The 13,792-nt window shown below is 36.1% G+C and overlaps 1 protein-coding gene across 5 annotated transcripts in view; it reads right to left on the bottom strand.

Annotated features, from left to right (window-relative positions):
- Positions 1 to 271: 271 nt before the first annotated feature.
- Positions 272 to 13,792, bottom strand: part of LOC112154001 (regulator of G-protein signaling 9) — a 23,083-nt gene continuing 9,562 nt past the window's right edge. For 2 of the 5 annotated variants that reach the window (XM_024284529.2, XM_024284528.2), the window contains exons 6-20: positions 13,128 to 13,179; positions 12,976 to 13,034; positions 12,822 to 12,898; positions 12,661 to 12,742; positions 9,306 to 9,368; positions 9,033 to 9,062; positions 8,899 to 8,960; positions 7,667 to 7,780; positions 7,471 to 7,586; positions 7,264 to 7,351; positions 6,851 to 6,989; positions 4,941 to 5,023; positions 4,705 to 4,828; positions 1,571 to 1,974; positions 272 to 591 (exon numbers count right to left, since the gene is read on the bottom strand). In XM_024284529.2, the coding sequence (XP_024140297.1) occupies positions 426 to 591; positions 1,571 to 1,974; positions 4,705 to 4,828; positions 4,941 to 5,023; positions 6,851 to 6,989; positions 7,264 to 7,351; positions 7,471 to 7,586; positions 7,667 to 7,780; positions 8,899 to 8,960; positions 9,033 to 9,062; positions 9,306 to 9,368; positions 12,661 to 12,742; positions 12,822 to 12,898; positions 12,976 to 13,034; positions 13,128 to 13,179 (1,659 nt within the window). In that variant the 3' untranslated portion in view covers positions 272 to 425. The other 3 variants (XM_036216998.1, XM_024284530.2, XM_024284531.2) reach the window with 3 other exon arrangements.

Genomic DNA, 13,792 nt, shown 5'->3' with positions numbered 1-13,792 from the left:
CCTTCCTCATTTCTTTGCATTTCAGCTTGTGCACTTTGTTGAAACGTCATCTGATTAAGGCTGCAGATGAGCTACCGTAAGCCAACAGGGACAGAGTGAGGTTTTCACAGAAAGGCTACAGTTTCAAACGTGAAAGCACCTGAACTTTATACACTTTTAGAATCCAAACTAAACTTTCAGACGGATATTGTCCTGTCGGATGGAGATCTGCATTCCTTTTCCTTCTCAGATTTTGAGTTGATTTTACTGATAAAAAGACTCTAGAATCTTCTCATCCAACAGATGTGCAAGACGTAAACAAGCAACTGTGTGGTTTCTCGCCACCAAAGTGAGAGCTGTGAGTGGCTCATTGTTTGGTATGTACTCTATGTTACATGTTGAGGCGCTGGCGCCCCGCCGTGTTCCACCTGCATAAACTCAGCATGTTAGCTCTGTTTTCCGTTCTGGGGAGTGAGGCTCTCCCAGGGGCAGATGATCTCCTCGGGCCGCATCAGTCTTCCAGAGGGAGGCCGGTTGTCCTCCTCCTCGTCCTCTGACTCGATGGGGTAGATCCGGCACTCCGGAGGAATGTCTACCCTGATCTGGAAAAAACTGGGAAAGAATGTGTAGAATTCTAGTCAGAAAGTTTTGCATATCGCTTAACATTATTAAAAAAAATAATTTAAAAAATATTTTTGTTGTTTTAGAGTTTAGGATTCTCTAATTTTAGACATCAATTTGTCATCATTTACAACTGTTAGTCTTCTGAAGGAGATAAAAACTTATTGTGTTCAATACTAATCTAACAGATTATATTTTTTACGTTTTTTAATGACAATAAAAAACATGTTTTATCAACATTTCAAGTTTATTCAGATATTATAAATGTTGCTGGAAGATACAAAAATATACAAATGGCTAACTCTGTTATTATTAAGTTTTAAAATCGAAATATTAGATTCAAATTAAATACTGATCAACTAAAATTAAATTATAGAATTCAATAAAAAAATGATTCATGATAAATCCCTATTTGATTGGTTTCTATAAAATATTTAAGTTGCAACAAGATATCAATTGTAAATCAATTGCACAAAAAAGCAGCTTGAAATGTTTATAAGCCTAAATATTGTCATCTATTCATTAGTCAAACTAATATTAATATTTTTTTTTATTCATGGGATGATGAACAGTTAGAATTGTCTTTGTTTTGAAAGGTAGAAGTATAAATTATTAAGACATTTTTCTATTAATTTTAGTGAGTTTGAAAAAATGTATTGGCCCTAATTTAATATTTTAATGTGGAAATGTCTTAGAAAAGCTTGAAAATATTTCTTGGTCTCACATGCAAAAGTGAATTCAAATTAATTTTATAAAATAAAAGTATAAATGACAAATGTTATTTATTTTTTCTTCATACATTTTAGGAAAAATGTATTTTCCTGTAAATATTTTGCAACATTACACAATATTTTTCAATATTTTAATCACTATTTGTTTGCTTTCTGAGCATAAAATGTGTTTTTTTAATCTGAATTGAAATAAATTAAATGATCTGCTTTCCCACTTTTCGTGGCTTTTTGGGACGTACTTGCCAATCCTCCTGGAGGGGGCCTGACTGGGTTCATCAGGGCTGATGGGCTGAATGCGGCTGCTCGTCCCTGCAGCTGCGTGACATTTAGGCGACAAGCTCGCAAACATGGCTGAGGGGCTGCAGCCGCGCTTCAGCAGGCGGCGCAGAGACGAGGCCACTCGAGACTTGGGCGCGTTCCCCCCTGCAGGGGCCGGGGCCTCAGAGTTCCTGTCTCCTTCTCCTTCGCTGGTCTCCGGGCGGCGCTCGGAAACCGAGGTGCTGTCTAACGCCACGCTGATGGGGGACGGACAGGCTGGGGAGCGGGTCAGGAAGGGCAGAGGGGAAGAGGCGTTGGCTAGGGTGGTGTCGGTGATGCCAGAGTACACAGCAAGGTGGGGGACAGGGGTGGTGAAGCGGCACAGCTGTAAGATGAAGTGGCAGGAAACATAGGTCAGAGGTCAAATGAATAATATTGAAGATTTCCAGCAAGAGAGAAGCTCTTAAAGTAACTTTAACAGACTTTTTTAAATCCAAGACTATGATGAAGAATACATATAATAAGTAGAATAAAATGTTGATAATATTTGTCTTGATAATAGGGAATTGTGTGGAATTAATTTACATTTTCTTTTTTGGAATTCATTAAAAAATATATACAAGAAGAAAAACTATAAAATTGTAGTTTTCTAACAATTTGATCAAATTAAACTACTTTATCTGTCTGATCAAACTTGTCTTTTTCAACAGAGATAACTTAACACAAAACATCATATTTCTACAAATAATCCTTCAGTATATATTTATATATTTATATAGATCTAACTTAAGAAATTCAGATTGAAAGCTCAGAAAAAACATCAGTTTTGATTTAGAAACATTTCTATTTTCTGATTTAGAGGAAAACTGGTACATATTACACTGGTTAATTAGAATGTCAGTCCTCAAACTGAGATAATAAGTGCTTCTGATATTATAATTTAACTAATTTCACATTAATCAATTTTTTTTCAATTTTTATTGTTTGACATTTGAATGTGGAGCGCAGAAATCAGGAAATCAGTCTTTGCTAAGCAGAAGATGGGGAAGTAAAAGGTGAGCACTAACATGAGAGAATAATCTGATAAAGAGATGATACCATCAACACAGAGCAGGTTGAATGACTCACAAAGATGAGGACGACAAACCGGAATAGTTATGGAATCCTGACCCAAAACACACAAAGATCACCTGCTGTTTTCATTACATGTAGAGGAGAATCAGGTGGAGAGAGGAAAATTTGGTTTAGGATTTTGAAAAATACCTACAATCCTTAATACAAAAAAAAAACATATTAATTCAAAATACCAATACAACATCTTACATTAATTAATAAGAATTCTTAAAATTGAGAGTTGTTTTTTTATATACTGCTACAGTAGAAAGCATTATTTTATTTTGGAGAACAAAAATAGTGTTTGAAATATAACTCTGTAAGGCCCACTACATCAAAAAAAATTGATAGAAACTTTAAATTTTGCAGGAAATGAATATGTTTTTAATGAAATCTACAAATATATTTCACACTATCATTTTGTAAATGAAATAAAGATAGTATAAGTTATAATATTTGAGATGATTTGGTAAGTTATTGCTCACAACAATGTTAATTTAGGATGTAAATGCAGCAAGTAGTTATTTAAAAAAACGAAATAACAATATATAAGTTATTCTCCCCATAAAGTTTTGAAAATTAGCTAAATCTTTTCCCGCCAAAAGTGTTTATGAGATTTCACGGAGGCAGCCATTTTGAAATGATCAGGAAAAGCCATTCTACTGCCTCTAGTGGAATGATGATGAACTACAGGACAGAAAAACCATGGACCAAGTTATATATAATGACTTTAGACCAGGATAATGGGAAAAATGCATGGATCAAATATGATACAAATGGTAATTTATGGGTAAACGTATTTGTTTTACTTATTTTGTATCCTTTTATTTGATTGTTACATTTTTGTTTTGCTGAATCTTTGTATGAGATCCTATTTATGTCAAATTAAAACAAATGAAAACACACTTTTTTTGTTTTGACACTATTTTTTAAATAGTTTCTGCTAATGCTTTTATTCCGAAAAACAAGTTGAGGATTAAAATCTATAGGTATTCACATGTAGCTTGTCATTGTGTCTTTATCTTTTTCCCTTATTCAAAAATAAACACATGATTTTGAGGTTAAAAACATACAAATTTAAACTGCAATATCTGCTAATCCTTCCAAAAATAAACTAATCTGCATTTAAAATGCACCAAAAACAATTTTCTATTATTTAACTAACATGCAGTAACAAATACACACAAACTGATATCACATTACTAGGTAAAAAAAATAAAATAAAATGAAGATTGTTCAAACCTAAAGGACTCAATGTGTGACGATATTTAACAAAAATCAAGACACAAGTAAACACAAACAGATAAACATGAAGACGTTTTCTTTTTTTATCATTTATTAAAGTATGAGGGATGACAAAGAAAAACACAGACAGTAGCTGAGATGAGAATAACACACTTCATAAAGAAACAGGTGACAAACAAACAGTTACAGCTTTCATGGAAATCGATGGAGCAGACTTTCAATTGCTCATCTTCAGCCACCACCACGACAGGAACGCCACGCGTCATTATTTTGTGCTGAAAATTCTGCCTTTTTTAAGTTTTCTGCAGCCTTAAATTTAGGTGAAGGTCTGATAAAAATCTTATAAACCTGATTATTCTTATTCATATTTTGTAAGACTCCTAACACAACAAACAGAAAATTAAACGCATCTTGTTGTAACTTTATAATTTAATAAACCAAATACATATTTCTAAACATTTAAAGCAATTTGCATCAAGTTGTGCATATATAATGCTAATTTTAAAACCATTAGTTCATATTTTAACAGCACCTTTAAACCTTCCATCCAGTCTCACAACATTTTTGGAAGCTTTTGAGTCTAAAGCAAAATATTAAACACGTTAAATAAAGAGATCTACATTCAAATTATTTTATGAATGTGAAATAGGCAAAAAAAAAAAAAAAACTATGGTAACTCATAATCATGTGTTCCTGCTCATTTGTTTGGAGGACGAGGCGGCACCTCCTTGCCCTGCTTGCTGAGTTTGCTCATGACCTGTGTGATGTCAACGGGGGCATTGGCAGCCATCTTGGCCTTCTGCTCCTGCTCCTGCTGTCGAATGATGATGGGGCTGAGGCTGGGCCGTCTGTTCCTGGCATTCTGCTCCAACTGGGACACGCTGAGACGGGAGGAGCGCATACGGGAACATTAGACGAACAAAAAGGGGAGACATGCATGCAGCTGTTGCAGATATACAGGTGAGAGAATGTAGAGTGACGTCGGTCTCTGACCTGAACCTGTGCTCGTCAGGACAAATGGCTTTTTTCACGGTGTCCTTAAAGACCGGAGATTTTAGGTAGCGGCCATACGAGTCCTAAGAAACATAATGAAGTTTAATGAAAGAAGTTTAGGGAAAAGTGATTTACAACAAAAAAAAGGAGATTTAGGTCAATTTAAAGTATATATAATTGGTGCAAAATAGGCTATTTTTTTGTCAGACGAATTTATGATAAAGATATAGTTTAGTATGAAATGTTTTAACCGCTGGCCTACAGTCTACATCAGAAGGTTTCGTTCCCATCAGGCTGTACAAACCGGTTCCATCTTTCCAAGTGACCACAATGTCCTCTGATTGGTTGTGGTCCTTGATGGTGGGCGCCTAAATATTTCCTCATCTTAGTTAATTGTGTTTGATTTCTAAGATTAACTCTAAATTCAAACATTTGAGCTTCTGTTTTGATTAATTTTATGTTGCATAATTACTGTGCCCCGCATGGGACGCTCTTTTCCAAAGACCACAACCAAATAGAAGGGGGCGGGGTCACGTGGATAGACTGATTGACTGTATATGAGAACTGGAACAAGTGAGAGTGATGTCACCCATAGAAATTGTTTAGTTCCGGCTCCAACCGAATTAAATCAATTTAGTCTGAATTTTTTTCGCGATATGAAGGCCGCCATGTTGGACCCAGACAACGTCAGTCAGCAGTAAGTGGTCCATGTCGGTCTGAGTCAACGTTTCCATAGCAACCCCTCTCACCAGTCAGGAGGGAGCTTGTTTGAAGGCCACACCCCTACGAAAGCAACGTCGGGTGAATCTGTCAATCGAACATTTCGAAGGTTTCATGCAAAACCAGGTATTTTCATTGGTCGGTTGATAACTTGAATAAGTTGCGCTAAAGAAAAAAAAATCACAAAAAAATAAAATTAAAATAAGGATTAGCAAGAACATGTTAACTATAGAAAAGTTATTTAGGCTTCTTGGAAAAAGTTCCTGTTTGGAACACCAAGGGAAGGGGTTACTCAGTCCAGTTCTCTTATACAGTCATTGGAAAGACCAACCCACAGCCATAAAAAATAGCTGATAGTGATTTGTCAATACAGCTGTAAAACCCGAGGAAGACTTGAGACTAGCAGTCCAAACCTAGAGGTACCATATGCTGCAGTTCCTCAAATAACCACTGGAGACAGGTGTCAGTAGAGAGCTATTCTCATTGACTCCTATGTCAAAAAGTCATATTTAACATGTTAAACACATGTTCACCCTGGTGTCAATAACTGAAGTTATTGCTGTATTTTTGATTCACAGCATCTCCAGAGCTGACATGTCCGTCCTTTTGTGACCACTTTTTACAGATGGTAATGTACAGCAGGATGTCTCAAAGCACAAATTCCAAACATGATACTTTGCTTCTGTACTCATTAGGCCTAAGAAGTCACAAGATTTAAACATTTGGCATTCTTGAGATGTAGAGGTGCATAGTGGATGTGCAGCCAACAAATCTACAGCAGCTACATGATGGTATCATATTAACAAGGAGCAAAATCTAAGGTATATTTCCCAGAAATTTGATGAAAAAAACTCATAAAGAATGAAAGCAGTTCCAGAGTCAAAATTGATTCCAAAGATGTTTTAACACCATAACAAAAAAAAGATTTAAAAGATAAAAAAAACAGACAAAATCAAATTAATTTAATGCAAAGTTGAGAAAATTGACAATAAGAGGGAAAAAAAGATATTTTATTATTATATGTATTCACTTTTTGAGTCTCCGATGGGGTGATACTTCTGCTTTCAAATAAAACCTGTTAAGTTTTGTAAAAAAAAAAAAAAAAATACCCTAATTTAAACACAAAAGTTAACAAGTTTTAGGAGAATGCAACTCTGAATTTTAGACTGGTCTGTGGTGCGTTCACTGACCTTCTTCATGAGCATGTAGATATGAGTTTGTGCTGCATCCAGAACATATCTGTGTGGGTGTTTCAGCCCCTTCACTGTGATCTCCATGGTCTTCCCATCAATGTTGATCCACCGTGGAGCGCCGCGAGCCAGGAACGTCCTGACATGAGTAAAAATATCCAAACATTTCAGTCATTTTAATGTAGTCAAAAGTTCAAGATGACAAAATCTAAACTTTATTTTAGCTTTTTTTTTTTCCAACAAAATGTAATAATATTTAAGTTTTTTCTAAAATATTCTGTTATCAGAGCAATTTACAGATTTTAGAAACCAGAAGAAAATTTACCCAAAGAATAAAACCTGCAGTCACATTGGGTTGTTAATTTTAAACATGGTTAATCTGCATTTTTAGTTCTTTTTAAATAAATTATTACTTGTAAATGTGCTCTGCCTTCTCCTTCATTGTTGCAGCCGTTCCCCATTTCAGATCCTCACAGCTTTCCCAGAATGCCAAGTTCTCACCTGAAAAAAAATCCCAAGTTTGAGAACGATTAAAATAAAATTAAAACAAAGTTTTCACAAAGGTAAAAGTTTGCTTTTCATTAAAAAAAAATCCTATTAGTTTGATGGAACCAGAGTACCGCTAAACTCCTTCTTTAGGAAGAGTCTGAAATCATCTCGTCCTCGAGGGTCTGCGAGCAGCTCGCTAAAACTGAAGGTCCACCGCTCCACGCGCATCTTTGTAGGTATCTCCACACTGACACGCAAACAAACCAACACAGTATTTAATACTTTGACATTTTAAACTGCAGGCCAACATTTGGACGAGAGCCTCACTTGGGCATATTGAGGTTCCAGTATGTGTTGTCATCGGTGAGCCAGGGGTTACTTGGCAGACATTTGGAGAGGAAAGGGTCGTGACCGGTATACGTGGCACAGTACTTTACCAATCTGCAAGAAGAGGAAGAAGACAACATTATTAGAATTATACTAATATGCAATTTTCTCATGATAAGTAGTATTTGTCTCATAGACTAAATAACTCTATGAATTTGCCTTAAAAATCCTACTAGTTGGATGGAATTTTATTTTCCAACATTAAAACCAAAAAAAATGAATGAAAAATACTAACTAAATATATGTTTAAAACCAAAAAGTGACTAAATGTGATTGATATCAGAGAACTAAATCAACATTTAAGTGCTGAACCTGCTGAAAATCCTCTTAAGATCTGCACGTGGGATCAAAATCCTCAGAAACTTTCTTAGCAAACCTCCCACACTAAGAAAAGGGGCTCCACTGGGCTGTGTTCTGAGCCCTCTGCTTTAGAAATTCAATGACTGCATAACTACAAAGATTAAATTTGATGCCACTGTGGTCGGGCTCCTCGGGGATGGAGTGACGTTGACATCCACATTTTGTGTGTAAAAAGTACAGGGAATTTCCTACTAAATAGCAAACAAAATAACTTTTTTTTTACTTCTGAAAGAGATTGAAACAGCTCCGGTCTCTTTTAAATAAATGCGGATGGTCTCTACTTCTGCTTTCTAAATTAAAAAAATTCAGACAGTAAAAATGAAGGAAAAATGTTCTCTCTGGAGTGTTTTTGTTTAATAGTTGAATATTGTTATAAAGAACTCACCCAGTAAAACAGTGTGATTAATCGTGATTAATCGATTGACAGAACTAGTTTATGTAGACTTTCCATTGGAAGTGACTGCTTGAATGTGAGACAACACGGTTGGTGTGAACCTAGCTTAAGAGGTGCTGTGTAAGTAAACGCCATTTACCACTTAAGCTTCCAAATGTAATGTTTTTCTCTCAGATGATTAAAGTCCTCCATGACAATTTATTTATTTAAAAAAAACATAGTGTTTTAATTATGATTATGAATTTTTAACCAACATCCCACAACATGATCAACTTAAAAAATCTCTTAAAAAGACATTTTTTATGTTGATCTGAGGCGTCTGTTTCAAAAATCTCCTCTGAGGGGGCGTGGCTTTTGGAGCTGAGCAGCTCCGCCCCAGACCCAACGCCCCCCGGGGTTAAAAGAGGGACTAGCTTACGCGCCAATGGACACGGATGACTTCACTCTGGGCCTCATGATAGACTGTTGGGTAAAGATCATCTGCAGGAAGAATAAACAGTTTAAAAAAAGATTCAAACATACGTTGACTTAAAAACTAGAAAGCTGACTTACAATTCGCTCGTAATAGTCGGGGGTTTTCGTCTGCAAGGAGAAAATACATCAATTAAACTCTAATGTTTCACTTTTCAGATTATGACTTTAATTGTTTTTAGAAAACATTTAGTTGTAGAATAAACCCTTAAGAGGATATGCCTGCAAGAGAGGAGAAAAGACACAAAAGAAAAAAAAAGCACTTTACTAGTGCTGCATTCATCCTTCTTAATGAGCATAAGCCGATTGACAGGAATTATGTTCATACAGTTCATGCAGACACTCACCTGTTACCTCCTCTGCGTTTGGATCGGCTCGCCGCTCCAGCCCATAGTCCATGGCGCTCACCGTCCCCGGCTACAGTCCGACACAAAACCACAGTTAGGCAATGTGTGTTTTCCGGAGCGCTAATTACCCCACCGCTCTTTGATGCTATTCATCAGCTGATTATGTGTCAGTTTTTTCAGCCGCACACACAAGAGGATTAGTCACCCGAGTTGAATGGGACTCACACCTTTCAGGTAATTAGGCTGTTTAAAGCAGACACTTTAGCACAAAAATGACAAACCGGCGTCGCATTAAGGGGCTATTGGAGCGCATAGTTCAGGTGAGCAGATCTGTTTTGTCAGATGAAATATTTTAATGCTTTCTTAATTTCTGTGTGGAGGTGTAATTCATTCTGACCTCTCAGGGGGGTGCAAACGTCTTCATAAGAAATGCCTGTGGCTACAGCTCAGTATGAACATGTTATCGGCTTAATATCGTGGTCTCGCTCTGTCTGGCCTACTTTCCTTCTCCATCCTTTACCCTGTGAAACATATTCATGACTTAGTTTAAAGGTTTTTCCTTTTGTGTCGTGTCTATAAAGTTACATGCAGCTTGTTTAAATATGGGTGTAGTTGGAGCCAGTGCAGCTCACTAACTAACCAACAGGGGGCTGGTTACACCACTAAGCCAATTCCTTTTTATTTTAGGGATAAATACTCAAACTTAACAATAAACTGCCAAATGTGTATGATTTTATGACAAATGTACTGGGTGTAAAATTTGATTTATTTTGAATTTTGATTAACAACATTAAAGGATGATCCTGCCATCACAATATATTTGGGTGTTTGACTCATTGATGACAGTTACATCCTCAGATCTTTAGCAACACCTATGGCAACAACTGTCAGACTGGTTTGTCCTGTTTATTCATTCATTTACAAAAATGCAAATTTTCCGTAACAGTCACAGAGCTGAAAAACTTGCCATGAATCACTCTGACATTCATTCAGTCAAGTGGGTCACATGACCACACCTGGCATGAACCTATTTACAGTCAGATGATCTTTTCTGTAGAATGCTATCCCTGTTACTATCAGAGACTGAACACTTACACTTTATTCCACTCTCATTCAAAGCTTTGGTTATTTTTTTATCAGTTCCTAGAGTCAAAACCAGACATGGAGAACTCCTCGTGCATCACTGCTAAGCTACTTGGGGAAAAGAAGTTGGATGAAGAAGATGTGAAGTTTAACCAGAGTGCAAAAATGGTGTTTCCCTGTTGCTCCAATATTTTTTACCAGAATATTGTGAAAATTTAATAAAATGAATCTCTGGATCAAGCTGATCGAAACGATATGAAATACGATATGTACATATCAGGAAAGTGCGCGTGGTTAACAAAAAAAAACCTCTGTTGCCAAGGAAATCCACAACATTTACTTTTGCAGAGTCATCTAAAAATTATATAAACCTGTTTGTCACCCCAAGTCGACCAAAAAATTAAATGGTTGCTATGGAGATAAAACCTACAGAAAAGCCACCCTTTCGAAAAAAGTTTTTTTTATGCAAATCTGCTTAGGCTGGTGGTGGTAACAGGAGGGAGAATGTGGAGTGTATGGCAAGCCTTTTTAAATAATTAAATCTATATCCTTGATGTCAAGCTGTTTTAAGCCTAACTAGTAATGTCAAAAATATAACTAGTCAACCAAAAGTATGAACTGGCTAATCGGTGATGTGTTCAAATGTGCACTAGTTTTCTAGTGAGCACTATTTCTGCTTACTAAATAACTAGTGACACCATAAAAAAGGCAATTAGTTAACTAGTCACATGGAAATATTCAACAAGTTCAGTAGTAAGGCTCCTGTAAAGCTCACTAGTTAACTAGTGGAACCAAAATCCCATTTTAGTTTACTAGTCACATGCAAAATGTTAACTAGTTGACTAGTGAGAAATAATTATGTCTTACTAGTTAACTAGTTTTACATTTTAGTTAATTGGTCACATGCAAATGTTCAACAAGTTAACTACCAAGCCTAGTGTAAAGCTTACTAGTTAACTAGTGTGACCAAAATCTCATACTACTTTACTAGCGACATGTAAAATGTTGACTAGTTGAATAGTGAGACATGTGTAAGTCTTAATAGTTAACTAGTTCACTGTTTTTGCTGTCACTGGTTAATTACTCACATGCAAATTTTTAACATTTTCACTAGTAAGGATCCTGTGAAACTTAGTAGTTAACAAGTGCAACCAAAAATGGTAATAGTTTGCTAGTGACATGCAAACTGTTAACTAGTTGACTCATGAGACATAAATAAGTCTTACAAGCTAACTAGCTCACATTTTTTGCTGTCACTAGTTACCTAGTCACATGCAAATTTCCTACAAGTTCCATATTAAGGCTCCTGTAAAGATTACTAGTTAACTAGTGCGACCAAAATTTTGTACTAGTTTAGGAGTAACATGCAGAATTGAACTAGTTTACTAGTGAGACATATGTAAGTCTTACTAGTGAACTAGTTCACATTTTTTGTTGTCACTAGTTAACTAGTTGAACTTTGAGAATTGCTAATTGGACTTATAACAGCCTGAGATTAAGGATATTGGTTTATTGATGAAAATGCTTGCTATAGACATGTATGTTGCTCAGCCAAAGAGGGTTTGGATGCAGGCGAGGGTGGAGGGTGCCTGCAGCCATACAGCACCATTTCCATGGTTCTTTAATAAAAGGATGCAGAACAATTGTATTGTTAGATTTCTTAAATTCTTTTCTTAAACTTTTGTTACGTTGACACTCACTGCAACTGAAATTTAGAGTAGCCCTAAAGTACGAACACACATAAACCAAATTAATGACAGCGCCATTACAACACAAACTGGGAAAACTGTAGCACCGTCTGCAGATGTGGTTAGCCGGGCGCCTAATCTCATGAGACGCCATAATTAAACATTTTTCTTCCTTTTCCAAGTAAGTACAAATAAAAATATCATTTTTTATTGACCTTAATGTGTCAAGCAAAAACATGGACCTCTTTGGTCAGTCTGAAACTCCACATCACGACACAACTGTCTCCTCACACGACACAGCTCACTGCCCAGCATTCTCCCATGCAGTGTGAAATATTAATCAGTTTAGCCGTGCCCTTTTCCTCTGCCTGGACATATAATCATAATGAGGCTTCATGGGTGGAGGTAATGAGATGCCCTGGGATGTTTGGAGGTGGCATACAGTGTGTTTTCAGGCTGTGTTCATAATTTAAATATGGACGCTAGATGTATATGTTCACGTGGATGAAAAACTTCTAAAAATAAAAGTTTTTTTGCAGAAATTTCAATTTTCTAAAGAAATAAAACAAATGTTTGTGTTGGTTTTTTTACCGGAGGTCTGTGAACAACCCAGTATGCTCTCTCCTGACAATCAAACACCACTCGGTCTGGTTTCTTCCTCTCTTTTGCAGCTCTAAACACAAACAAACACGATTGTAACACCGTCTTCACCTACAAACCGAGGGACATCACCGCCTTTCTCGCACACCCACCTGTACTGCTCCTTGGCTTGCATCACTATGAAATCCCATTTATGATTCATCCACTTGTGAAGGCGGTTGTACTGCTCCTGAGGAAGCGAAACGCCACCTCTGTAAAAACTAACAAATGATTTCCTTGTCTTTGGCAGAAACAAAGTCCTTTTACCTGCTCGTGCAGCTCCAGGATTCCCTTCTTTCGTATGTTTCTTTTTGCAAGATAGATTGCTTCAGTGGGGAAAAATCAAGGGAAAAGAGGGGGAGATCAGGGGTTGTTGGAAGAAGGGGACAAAATGCAGTTAAAAATCTCATCCTGCTCACCATAATCTGTATCCTCAACAGGCCACAGCTGTGTGGGCCAGAAATACGGAGTCTGAAACGACAGAAAACAGGGTCAATGTTTGCTCCAATTATGTTTGTCCATTAACTAGAGTTAAAAAAAAAAAAAAGCCTGCAAAACAAAATTAATGGGTTTGATTAGTGAGACCAACACAGGGAAAGGAAATGTAATTATCTTTGTTTTTTTTTGTTTGTTTGTTTTAATACTTAAGCTCAAAAAATAAAGACAAACCTTGACGTTTATGCCACAACAAATATAACTGCATATTTTTTTTCATGGAGTTCTGTTTTTTTAATGTATTTACTTCAGATGAAGTTAAATAGCTCTATTCTAAGATGGAGTGCTAGTTTACAAACAAAAAAAATAAATTTCAACTTTAAATCTCGTAAATTTTTGAAACAAAAGTTATAACTTTTACATTTTGTCAATAACGTTGTATATTTATAACTTAAAAGTCTAAATGAAAGACTTTTTTCTCATATGTTTGTGTTTTAAAGTTGTACATTTATTACTTTAAAAGCCATCGGCTAAATTTATGATTTTATTTCTCGGTTATTTACGTTAACTTGGCTTATAATTCTTTTATAAGAATCTTTGGCAGTCTGTATGAAAAAAACTGCAAAATAAAGAAAATAACCATAAAAGA

Source organism: Oryzias melastigma, linkage group LG19 (genome assembly GCF_002922805.2).
Source record: "Oryzias melastigma strain HK-1 linkage group LG19, ASM292280v2, whole genome shotgun sequence".
Taxonomy (NCBI): domain Eukaryota; kingdom Metazoa; phylum Chordata; class Actinopteri; order Beloniformes; family Adrianichthyidae; genus Oryzias; species Oryzias melastigma.
Note: the sequence above shows the minus strand (reverse complement) of the source record. Positions and strands in the feature narration are given on the sequence as shown.